The sequence below is a fragment of the Xiphophorus maculatus genome, chromosome 4 (assembly GCF_002775205.1).
Source record: "Xiphophorus maculatus strain JP 163 A chromosome 4, X_maculatus-5.0-male, whole genome shotgun sequence".
NCBI lineage: Eukaryota > Metazoa > Chordata > Actinopteri > Cyprinodontiformes > Poeciliidae > Xiphophorus > Xiphophorus maculatus.
In genome coordinates, this window is record NC_036446.1 from 13,292,420 (window position 1) to 13,305,088 (window position 12,669).

The 12,669-nt window shown below is 35.9% G+C and overlaps 1 protein-coding gene across 1 annotated transcript in view; it reads right to left on the reverse strand.

Moving 5' to 3' along the window:
* Positions 1-10,240, reverse strand: part of tspan15 (tetraspanin 15) — a 47,866-nt gene extending 37,626 nt beyond the window's left edge. Inside the window, exon 1 of the mRNA XM_023332707.1 lies at positions 10,051-10,240. Coding sequence (XP_023188475.1) covers positions 10,051-10,131 — 81 coding nt within the window. The 5' untranslated portion in view covers positions 10,132-10,240. The remainder of the gene's footprint in view (positions 1-10,050) is intronic.
* Positions 10,241-12,669: the final 2,429 nt, after the last annotated feature.

Here is a 12,669-nt window from a genome sequence, read left to right on the forward strand (position 1 = left end):
ACTGCAACAGCTCAACCGCATGTGCTTCACCTGAGTATAGAGAGAAAATCAGTTAAAAGTTTTGTTAAATGTTCTTTCATCAAAAGCCAACATAGAAAATGTTGCAACTCATTCATAAGAATCAGAGCACACACAAGGAGAGTAGATCTAGAGGACTATTTATCTTTAAAAGCATTGGTTTCGTCAAGTCATCACTCAGATGCTGAAACTGCTTTGAACACAGTAAGTTTCTCTTTTGTGTGTCCCCCCCCACGACTCTTTAAAAATAAAAAAAACGGTGGCAAATGGATAAACATCGTTTCTGCGTTTCTTCATTTTGCTCAGTGAGTGACAGAAGAGCAGCAAATTCAGCTGACAGGAAGACAGCCGCTGACATGTGAATGTGTCCTTAACTCATGGGTTGTTTAGTGTGGGGTGTGAAAGAAATGACATTTTCTCACTTCTGGTTCTCATTCTGTGTCTAAGTGAAATAACAGACCACCTGCTGTGTTTATGTGGTCATTTCAGCAGGCAGCATGGTCCATTGTGAATTTATAAAGCTGATATGAATTCAGGGACACAACTCAAAATGTGGGTTCGAGAGTCATAGCAGGTGAAAATGTAGACCCCGAGGGCTGCTTTACAGTCACTGTGTTACGTTTTTATTCCACTGCAAAAGCAGGAAAAAAATATGGCAGAGAGATTTGATGAGGATTCAGCTGTATTAAAATGCAGAATGTGAGAACTGGAGGCCAGCAAACATTTGTTCAGAGAGCAAAGCAGGTAACACTGTCAAGAATTTTAATATGAGATTTCCTGGGTGTGACTACAGTAAAAATACCATGGTTTTACTGTGGCACTGAAGAATGTTTGTATTTAAGAAAAGAAAAGCAATTATTTTCTTACTGCAACAAAATCAACTGATTATTTTGATTTGATCATTTATTTTCTCATACTGGTGGGATGAGAAAATAAAAGTTAAACCCAAATCGCACAATTAATTCTATCTATCTATCTTTCCATTCACAGAAAATGTATATAAACTTATAATAGACAGACAGATATCATGTCGTGACTAAGTTATAACTTGGTTGGTTCTGTAGATCCATTTTCTTTGGTTGGGTGAACAAACTCCTGTAGGCTGTTAGCATCAATTACTAGCGCATTTCTAGCATATGTACTGTATATAGCAGCCACACAGGCACACGCAGTAGACGGACAAGTACAACACTTTCATTCTACTGGCCGACAGGTTGCCAGGCAACTGTACTTTTTTGTTTTGAGAGAGCAGAAAATGATTCACAAGCGAGCAGAAAGGTTTGCAAGTGTAGATTTGTTCTGAGCAGAGACACGATTTGAGCGCGAGGAGAAAGGTTTGAGAAAGCACAGTGAAAATTTGAAAGAGCAGACGTTTTGAGTACAAGCGTTACACGTTTTGAGAAGAAAAACATGAAGTCCTGCTTTCAAAATGAAAATGTAAGTACAGGTCTTAGAAGTTCTGAGAACCAAAGACATGTAATCCTGTTTTCAGACTGAAAATGTTTGCTTTTGGAATATGGCAGAAAATTTCCCCCATTACAGGATGGTGACAAGCACAAGAAAATGAAGAAATGTCTTGTCCCATTTCTTCAAAAATACCCAGATATTACACAAAACACCACAATAAACACTTTGAAGAAAGGTATAGCAGCCAGCTGACTAGCAGTGCACAGCAACGGGTAGGAGGGAAATCATTGGTTTTCCCTCGTCAATCAGGAACTTTATCTTAATGAAATGACTTTCTAAAAGAACATTTTAGTGGTTCTAAACAGGTAACTTTTTAAAATCTTGGTATACCTTTAATGCTTAAAGCTGCAATATGTAATGTTTATTAAGAAATATATTTTATATCAATATATTAAAACTGTTGTGACGTGAAAGTATGGTAGGAGGCATATCTGTGTAAAAAAACAAAGAAATACTCCCAGTGCTTCATACCAAACTGTCAAGACAGTTTTAACAAATATGTAAAAACAAAAAAAGAAAAAACAAGTTACATAGTGAATAACTAGGCTGGTTTTTGGAAAAGTAAAGAATCTGGCAAATTTGTTTAGATTGCAATTTTTTTTAAATATTTTCTGGCATTTATTTTCCCTATTGGTTTCTGTTTTTATTAATATTTTAAAAGAAATGCTGGAGAGAATGAAGGAAAACAAGTGTAGAAGAAAAAACAAACAAGTTTTTCCACACATGTAGATGTCAGAGATTCAAAATCAAAAACTATTTTACCTGTTTTTCTTTACCTGTCCCAACTCGCCATGTGTTGTAGGGTCAGACTGATTTAATCCGTCTTGCAAGGGAGAAAAGAAAACCCTTAAGAGCATTTAAAACCTACTGTAACCATTAACAAAACAAAGTCTCTGTCTGGAAGGAATTCAAATTCTGAATCAATACAAACACATTTTGGCAAAAAACATTGAAGAGGAAAGCTGCACAGCATAACCTAAGTTCTTTACAATCTTATCAAACTACAAACAAAAAGAGGTGGAAGCATATTCTGCCTCAGCTTTTACCGTGGAGGAGCAAACTACAGTAACACAGGCAGGCCTCTGTTTATCTGTGTGCACTTAAAGCTGCGGATGACTGATATAAAGGAAGCAGGCCGAGGTTTCGCTGCCAGACCGCTAAAATATCTCCGCGGTACGTTTGTGAAAGCATCTAACAAAACTTGAAACTCAGAAACAGTTCAGAGAACAGAGGAGAAAATGTATTTAAACAAGAAATACTGTCCAACTGAGGAATACCAGAGTCCTTCACCGATAGGAGCTGGATACATGTGGGACGGACTCAAAATGAACAGATTCATCAAGTCAGTCTGTTTTATTAAATAGTTTTTAATTCTACTGACATTGAACACATCAGCTCCATCCTTAAAAGTAATTCAAAGCTTTCAAATCCAAATTAGTTTCCTGTATATTTACAGTATTCTCCTAAAATCTACAGCAGAACATGTATAAAACAGGAGAGAAAAGGATTATATTACAAAATATTTACATTTACATCATCGTTATGATACTCAATGACACACTTCTTTCAGCACAAACCTTTGCACAAGCAGCAAACGTAACTTCTTGCAGGAGTATTGTAATAAACTATTAATATGTATAGTTTTTCACTTAAAATCAAAAATATTGTAAATTAGATTCAGACACCAATGCATAAATTATCTATGCACACTCCTACTTCCTCATCTGTGCTACTGATTCCTAGTTCCCCTTATTTTTGTTTGGCTATAGTCATAAATAAAAATAAATATAGAAGTTGTTCTGAATAAAAGTATTTCTGTTGAATGACAGTCTAATTTAACTGGTATTTAAATATACTGACCGAACGTTTTAGGATCTGCCTTCTGCGGACTTTAAACATATATTTTTTTGACAGAATTAATGAAAATGTCTAAAATAAAGCGAGATAAGCAGGTTGATATGTGGGTGAGATTTTTGAATTGTTTTCCTTCCTGTGTTTTTTTTAGTTTCAGCTATTGATACAAGAAAATCTCGGCCAGTGCTGTTTTAATTGATGGCCTAAAAGTAATGAAATTCCAAATCATAAATTATCTCTGCACACTCCAACTTTCTCATCTGTGCCATTGCTACCCAGCTCTGCAATTGTGTAGTCAGACACGTATAATTTAAAAGAAAAAAAAACTAGAAGGTGTTTTCAGTAAAAGTATTTCTACGTATAATTGACTGACAGTCTAATATAACAGAAAACTGAACTTGTAAAGACCAACTGGTGTTAAATTGTGTTTTTCATTATGTTAGTCTGTCAGATGGTGATTGGCTGCTTCAGGATCTCCCTCCTGCAGACCTTCAACGTATTTTTTCTCCGTTAAAAGCGAATTAAGATGTCTAAAATAAAGCTTCATAAGCAGAGTGATGTGTATTTTAAAAAGTAATCCTTGCCATATCCATTTTTCTGTTCCCTGTATTGATGCAATAAAAACTTGGCTGATGCTTTTATAGTCAATAATCAAAATCTAGTAAGCTCAATGGGATTTTAAAATTTAGAGCACTGACTTGTGTTGTTATTGTCTGCACAGAGTTATAGCTTAATTTTATTTAAATCATGTCCTAAATATGTCTTTGTGATTCGTAATAGTCTGTGTGAAATTATAATGTTAAGCATTTTATTCTAAAACCTGCTGAATGTCACCATGATATTAAACCATATACTGGTTTCAGGAATTTGTACAAAGCGTAGCTGGATGAGGTGCAGCTTCTGTGAAATCATCGTCAGGCCTTTTACATGAAAAACTTGTTTTCTTCCTAGAACTGGCAGGTTGTTACAGTCAAAACAGCAGGACTTTCTGCCTTTTCTTCTTAAACTAAAATAGCTGCTTTATTGGTGGTTTTTAATCTAACAGAGTGAATCTGATATATTAGATATATTCTGCAGTCGCAGCTCAATATTGAAATATTATTTTGAGATTAAATTCATTTTGGAGGAAAAGATTGACACAGGTCAAACACCAAAAATACCTTAATGTGTGTTAAGAGAATATAACGTCCATAGTTGTACTAGGTCTGCTCTTGGGAGTTCAGCCAATCAGCAACAAGGAAAATAAACGGCGCTCCTGCATTTGCTGCTTGCAAATACATCTCAAGTAGCTTTGTGGCAAGATATTTAGGTTTTCTAAAGAACATTTTCTTTGAAATACTTTGTGTGTGCTCTTCAAAAGTAGAAAAATAGGTACGTTTTCCACAAATAATTTGGAGTTAGAAAAATCTGAGAATATCGACGTGAATAGTCAGGGATCCACTGTAATTCTATATAAAAAATTTAACCCATATATTAAACATCATCATCATGTCTTTATTCCAGACACAAAAAGGTCCATAGTAAAGAGATAAACACAAAATAAGTACAAAAAAACAATACAAGATAAAAATAAACATGACGCATAATATTCATCGAGTCACAAATAAATGGTGACGCCACAACCTTGAGGAAAACCTCACTGTACTCGGTGCGGGGTTTACTAAAATTGCAATTATATTATTGCATGACACAGATAATCTTCACATGGATTTGTACATAAGATTCCTGAGCAGAGCAGCACAGGAGGGTACAGCATCATGTACAAACATAAGGTTAGCACTAATCCATCCAGGCACTGAGTAGAACCCTCATGTAGACCATGCAAAGCTTCTGCAGGCTGCTTTTTTTGTATCGTCGCCACAGATGGGCAGTGTACAGTGGAGCACAAAAAGCTTTAAAAAGAGCTCTCTACAGAGGATGAACACAAACTGAATTTTCTGATCAGAATATTAGCTTGTGCATACATCATACGATACTGCCTATAGATGTTATGTTCATCAGACAGGTCGTCATTTATGCAATGTCCCAAATATTTAACTTTGTTACATATGTTGAGAACAGTATATGACTTGAACAAACAAATACACTATATAAATTTAATTTATTTCAAGTATTTAAATTATTTTGGTGGTTATGCGTTACAACCAATAAAAACCCCCAATTCAGTTTCTCAGAAAACAAAACATAGTACATCCAGCCATCACAATTGAGTTTGAATATTTAGTCACCAAAATATTTTAGACTAAAATACTAAAAGCGTATTTGGTTTTTTAAACAGTACTGCAAATGAGGTTTGCATATTAAAATATTGCCGGTTAAGAGACTGAGATTGTTAATCCATAAAGTTCTTCAATTCTTGAGAGAATTTACTGTTTAATCTGACAATTTTTTAGAAATAAGTCTAATTTGTTGATTAAACAAATTTAAATATTTGCTTAAACAAATATTTTAATTTGTTTAATCCACATATTGATAATTATCACAACCATTTGGCACAGAAAATATTTTTGAAAATCTCCACATCGCCTATGTTGGCTTGTCTGCATTGTTGAGTCTGTTTACAAAAAAATATTTTGCCTTATATAATAATTAAATTTTCTGAAAAACTGAAAAGCCAAGATCCGCCCACTCGTCATTTATATCTGCAGTCCTGCACGTACAGCCATGAACGCACACGGCCGTACCTGAGGTTCTTAAGGTACATTACCCTGCATGTTCTAGATGGTTCCTGATTCAGATGATTGCAGTTCAGTAATAACCAGCTGGTTAAGTTTTTCCTGGACTGCAGGTGTGAAGAATCTATACAAAATGTTCTAATAGTTGAACTGCTGCAGCATGAACGATGTGGACATTTTAAAAAGTGAGGGTGAAGAAAGACCTAAAAAAGCCCATCAACAAAGTTTAACACTGGAAACATGCATCAGCTATTAAAAACATATAGCAGATTTTGCCTCAACAGTCCCACTAAACTCTTAGCAGTTTGAACGGATTTTATACAATATTTACAAAATATTTGGTCAAATCCTCTCCTACTGATTTACCCAAAATCTGAAGGAAACTTGTGGTTTTCTCATCCACTTAATGGCTAGTTTTAGCTCCTATTTAAAAAGCTCCATTGTCTTTTTGTTACTTAAATCATTGACCAGAGCATGCAGGACATTACTCATGTCTCAGACAATTGTTGCGTCACTGTAAGGAACCGTTACTTGGCTTGTTTACATCCTTGGCACTTCCTGTTCAACAACACAGACAATGAGAATGTAAGCAGGCCAGACACGTCTGTATCAATTAACAAATTAAAATCTCTGAACGTTTAAGCAACACAGATTTCCCTCCAAACTGCTTTCTCTGTGCTATTTGCATTTGGATACTACTTCAATATTTGCAATAATCAACAAAGCCAGTACAGAGTACAACGTTCACTAAAAGAAGGAAAAGCTGAGCTCGCATCTAATCGATAAATCACCGAGTGGATTTTGAGTGTCTACGTTTTCTTGAGAAAACAATAAGACCAAAACTGCTTGTATTTTTTTCAGATTAACTACATTCTTCTCAGGCCCAGAATAGAAAATTACTTTATTATAAAAGAGTTGAAACCTGTGGAAGCAAAATAAACGCAGCTGAATTACTTTCCTCTCCTCCCACCGTCAGCGCAGCATTCAGTCCCTATAATAAATCGGCTGCTGCTTCCTCTGTGCCATCTCTGTCCTCTGCTTGTTTATGCCAAAACGATTTGGAAACAGATAAGTGATTTTTAACTGGAGTGTCAGTCTGCCTGTTATTCCTTCTATTAGGCAGCCCAGCTGCAGCGCTGCCTATGTTAGGGAAAAGACAGACTATCAGAGGATGAATGCAACATATCAGCATTTTGCTCCAGTTGAATTGAGACATGGGAGGTCCTACATGGTGTAAATAAAATAAAAAAATCTAAAGAATATGTCTCTTTAAAGTTAAATGATCCTTCTAAGAATATCCTAAGCTCAAGGTTTCCCTAAGAAAACTTGCTAAGCCTGGTGGTTGGGTGCTAGTTCAGTCATTCATCCGGCAGCCCGTCGTATTTTTGAGTTAAAAATCTTTTGACAGGAAATTTAAAGATATCACTTGACAATTATGTGTTATTGAAAGATTGGTTAATATCTGAACACCAACTATAAAGTCTTAAAAAAACTTAAATAAATAAGCAATGCTAAGCCTGGTGGGGCACAAGTAAACCCTGGTGGCCCGCCAGGCTTATAGTACACTTAGGGAAAACCTGCTGAGCTGGCATCTTTTAACAAATATAGATAAACTGATTTTTCCAGTAGCAAAACATTGAATTGAGTTCTTTGTTTAAAGAATAAACAATTCAGATGACTTTGAAATGTTGTAAGTGCATCATTAAAATGCAAATATGTTTGAACCTGGGATAAAAATGTGTTTAACATGCAGGATAATGTAGAAATGGAAATATATCATAATGTCTTTATATGGTGACATGTCAGCATTATTGTTTGAACAATATAAGATCCTCCACAAAGATTTCTTAAAAGTAGAAATGGTCAAGATTTATATCCCTTCATAAGGACGTTTTGGTTTTCATTCATCATTTAAAGGGTCTAAAAGAGCAACTAAAATTAAATGTTTTAAGGATATTAACTGAAATCATCTTTGCAATGTTTTCTGTTTTCTCTTGTATTCGAAAATTACTTAAAATAATACATAAATCAAGTAAACTGCAACACAGTTTCCTCCCCTTAATCTACAATCCAGTCCAGTGGATTAGTCTCACGTTTCATGAGCCACTGAGATTATAAACAAAACAAAAACAAACAAAGATCCATTAAAATCAGAATCAGCTCAGATCTCAGAGTAAAGCAGAAATTGGTAACAGCTATGACAAGTCTGTTCCCTCCATCTCCCTAGGTAAGCAGGGTTTCCTTCAGTGCATTATAAGCCTGGTGGGCCACCAGGCTTTACTTGTGCCCCCACCAGGCTTAGCATTGATAATTTATCTTTTTTTTAATTATTGCCTTTTTTAAATACTTTTTAATGTCTAAATAGTTGGTATTTAGGCATTAATCTTCCAGTCTTCCAAAAACACATAACTATCAAGTAATATTTTCAAACTTCCTGTCAACTTTAAACATTTTTTAACTCCAAAACATGGTGGCCGGCAGGATGAATGACTGCCCTAGTGTCCCGAGCCTGGGTAAGTGTCTGTTAGCTGTAATTATAATCTTTCTGGGCGATTATGAGGCGATGTGGGAGGAGTTTTCCTTTTAAATGTAGAGGAACCCTGACTACTGAAATGGGAAACATTAAAAAAATGCAGACAAACGAGGTTGATCATGAAATAATCTAGTTTCTTTGTGTGGATCTTTGCTTTTAATTGCCTGTCACTTAGCTGCTGTTGCACAGACATTTTTCATATTGATTCTATTGATTTATTTCAGAAAGCACTGGGTTGTTTTCTTGCCACTAAAAAAAACCTCGCTCTCTCTGGTGAATAAGTGAGAAAAAAATGTGCACAACAAATAATTCAAATGAATATACATCTATGGAAAAAATTAAGAGTCCACTGCACTGAACCCCATTGAAAATCTCCTGGTTATTCGGACAAATACTGATCTCTGAACTCTTCCTGAGTTAAAACATTAATATTGTTGTTTCTAAACAAACATCAACTTGTTTTCTTTGCATTATTTGAGGTCTGAAAGCTCTGCATCTTTTTTGTTATGTTGACCATTTCTCAATGTCTGCAAATAAATAGAAAATTTTTGCTTGGAATTTCAGAGACACGTTGTCAGTAGTTCATAGAATAAAAGAACAATGTTAATTTAATCAAACATACCCATAAAATGTTAAATCAGAGATGCTGATCATTTTAAGGGTTCTATTAATTTTTCCCAGAGCTTTATATATTCCGACATTGATTTATAACAAAATTTTGGGTTTTCCATAATAATTAAAATATATAAATGCCCACTTGACATATAATTACTCTGAGTGTAATAAATCAGTCAAATTAATAGATTTGTAACTTACAGGAACTTGAACTTAAAACAGATTGTGTGTTTCCCACAGACTCCTGACCACAATGACATGCGCCTTGAGTCTTGTACTGCTTGTGGTCATAGCTCTGACACAGCATTTTCACAAAATAGTCTTCAAATCTTATTCAACATAAATATAGATTAACATAAGCAGTCATAAGTATGTGGATTAGCTAATTTGAGGCAGGTAATTTACTCCAAATTAGAGGAAATCTTTATAGAAACTGAGATTTGGTGCTTTGAAGCAAATTATTTGTTTACAAAATGAGTGACTTGATCATGAGCTAATCCGAGTATAAATACACATAGTTTCAAGATCTCCTGTTTGGTTTTTTATTTTATTGCCTCTGTATTTCTCAAGAACAGCCGCTATTTGGAGTAAAGGTGAGCAGAGGAGGGCGTGGCCAAGAGATAAGAAGCGCAAACTCTTATGTGAGACATCGTTACTCCACAGGTTTTAAACAAACAAAAAATAATAATAATAATAATCTGAGCTACAGTCATAAATCACTGTATATCGGAAACTGGAGTAGAACTAAACGAAACAAAATGAAAACAACTTATATTCTCAAACACCGGCAGACATAAACAAGCTCCGTGTCACCGAGTCTCCCTTCCAGCCAGCCTGTCGGACTCTCTCGGCAAACAGAAAAACTCGCCAAATTACAGCAACACTCACCCAAAACACGCAGGCGTAGGAGAACAAGATGAACTTCACGACCGTGTAGCCAAATCTTTGAGGGCTGCAGCTTCCAGGCATCGTTTCTGACGGAGGAGCGAAAGACTCAACGGCCGCCGCGTCCCGCAATGTTGACAACAACTCACTTCCGGGTTGACATCGCTGCCACACCTGCACGCGCTGCTGCTGGACGGTTGGATAAACGCCCGGAAATACAGGTGCGATTCAGCCCGCTATAACACGAGAGAGCGGATTTATTTCACTGAATCCGCCGGAGAGGTGAAACTCTGGACGGTAATGTCGACGCGTACTAAAAACAAAGTTCACGCTCTCAAATAAAATCACTGCAAAAACACGAAAGAAGATACAGGAGGTTGTTTTACTGGTTCAACTGGCAGATTATTTCACTTTTATTATTGGGAAAAATGTCTTGTTATATGTGAAATAATCTGACAATGTAACTAATACATTTTCATCAATATTAAGGAATAATTGACTGAAAACAAGCTCATATCTTCATGAAGAGTTACTTGTTTTGTCTTGTCTCAAGCACTAACAAAGTTGCACCAGAAACTAGACAAAAAATACTTTGTAAGATTTTGTGTTTTTCAATGTTCTGTACATAATTCAGATTTTTTAAAAATTAAATCCAAGAAGTCAAATTTATTTTTCAATAATATTACTGCACTGTACCTTCAGTTCAACCTACCAAAATGTATTTCCATTTACTCTACAGTACGTTTGGTTGCAGAGGCGTTAGGATCCTGAATTAAAGAGGGCTAAATCCAGGCTAAAACCAGCTGGATTTTATATTATGGACGCCTAGTTTTAATATTTAAGTCATTAAATATTAAAGGAGATTTGTTCTGCAGTTCATTTTCTGTGTTGGTTTCTGAATGGATGTGAACAACTTACAGATATTTAATGATATTATTGTTATTTAATAAAATTATTATTTAATATTTATTTAACTTTAGTTATTTAATTACGTTTTCCTGTTTAATGTTGTTGGTTGATCTACTTTTCTCCTCATCTGCACCATAAAAGAGATTTTTACAGTTTGTTTTTATGAATAGTGACAAAAACAGTTTGAATCCCTCCAAGTTGTGTCTCAGTTGCTTCCTGTTTCCCAGTGGGATCTCCGACTTCCGGTTTTGAAGATTTTTTTTCCCACTGGGAAGTTGGAATTTCCCATTTCTGAGTAGTACTGGAACGCCTCATGAGTTCTGTTGTCTCTGCACCAAAACAGTCTCCTCCACCAGATTCACTGGCGCCTGTCTGGAGTAGAAAAGACATTTTTAAAACATCAATAAAGACATCAACAACACATTTTTGCCGTTTGCCATCTTTTTCTTCTTTTTCTTTTGTCTCTTTGCTGATGATTTGAAGCAGGCTGTAATTGAAAAGACACAATCAAAGCAAATAAACTGTTTTTTTAGTAATAATATTCAACTGTAATTGCATTGTTGAGGCTTTTTTAACACTGCGTCATTTTTGCATGAATCCTGCAATCCATTTGTTTCCTATCCTTCCCTCTTTTCTGCATTTTCTTTGAAAGAACCCGGGCCGGGAATGGAACCCAGGACCTTCATGCTGCATGGCAATAGTGCTAACAACTGCACCACTGTGCAGCCCTTGTGAAATAATTATGTGGTTTAAATTGCAGCAATGAACTTAAAAAACAATAATTAGACAACTTGTCTCTTGTTAAATCAACTTTAATTTCTGCGTTAAAACCAAAGTAATTTTTATGTTGATTTAAATTACATTTTTAAGGCAGCAGCTGGATGTTCATTTTCAATTTAAACCATCTTCATATGTCTTACAGTGTTGTTGCTGTTAGAGGAAAACAAGCAGAGTGTTTTGATATTAAAGAAAAATAAACAGTATGTAAAATACCGTCTCTAAATTCACTGCATCTCAAACCTTGAAGTAGCTGGGCTACAGCAGCAGAGGAGTGTATCTGCTAAAAACAGAAAACAAAGGCTACAATATTCACAGGCTCACAGCAACAGATTGAGGAAAAATCCTCACCACCCTGGCAAGGACTATCAGAAAAACACACAGAGTAAGTTTTGTTGCAAACTGCCAAAGGTTTCATTTCTTCTTCCCTCCATGTTGGCCTTGGCCCTGCTACCCATGTGAAAGTGCCCACATGCTGCACATACTGTACACACCCACACACACACATACAGAGAGAGAGAGAGAAACAAAGTGCAGTCAGCTAAATTTTCCTTCTTCCCTTCTTGTCAGTGTCAACGCATGCACCTACTTTCACTTCTGGGGAAAAGAGCAGACCTGAGGAATTACAAAAAAAAGGCAGTTTGGTGACAATCATGGGAATAGAAAAGAGAAAAAGGAGTAAAAGTGGTTAGAGGCAGGTACCATCAGACTGTTTGCTCTGCAGGACATGAAACACAAGCACAAGACTATTTTTGAGATGGCATCACTCCAGCTGCAGCACTACGATCCACAGCCAGTTCCCATTACACCATTACTATGCGAGCGCTTAATATTCGTAGGTTAGATTGTAGCCGTCTTCAAACCCGGCTGTCATTTGGATCCCAGTTTCACTCCTGAGAGGTTTCCTCACCTGCACCGTTGTGACACTTTGATGTT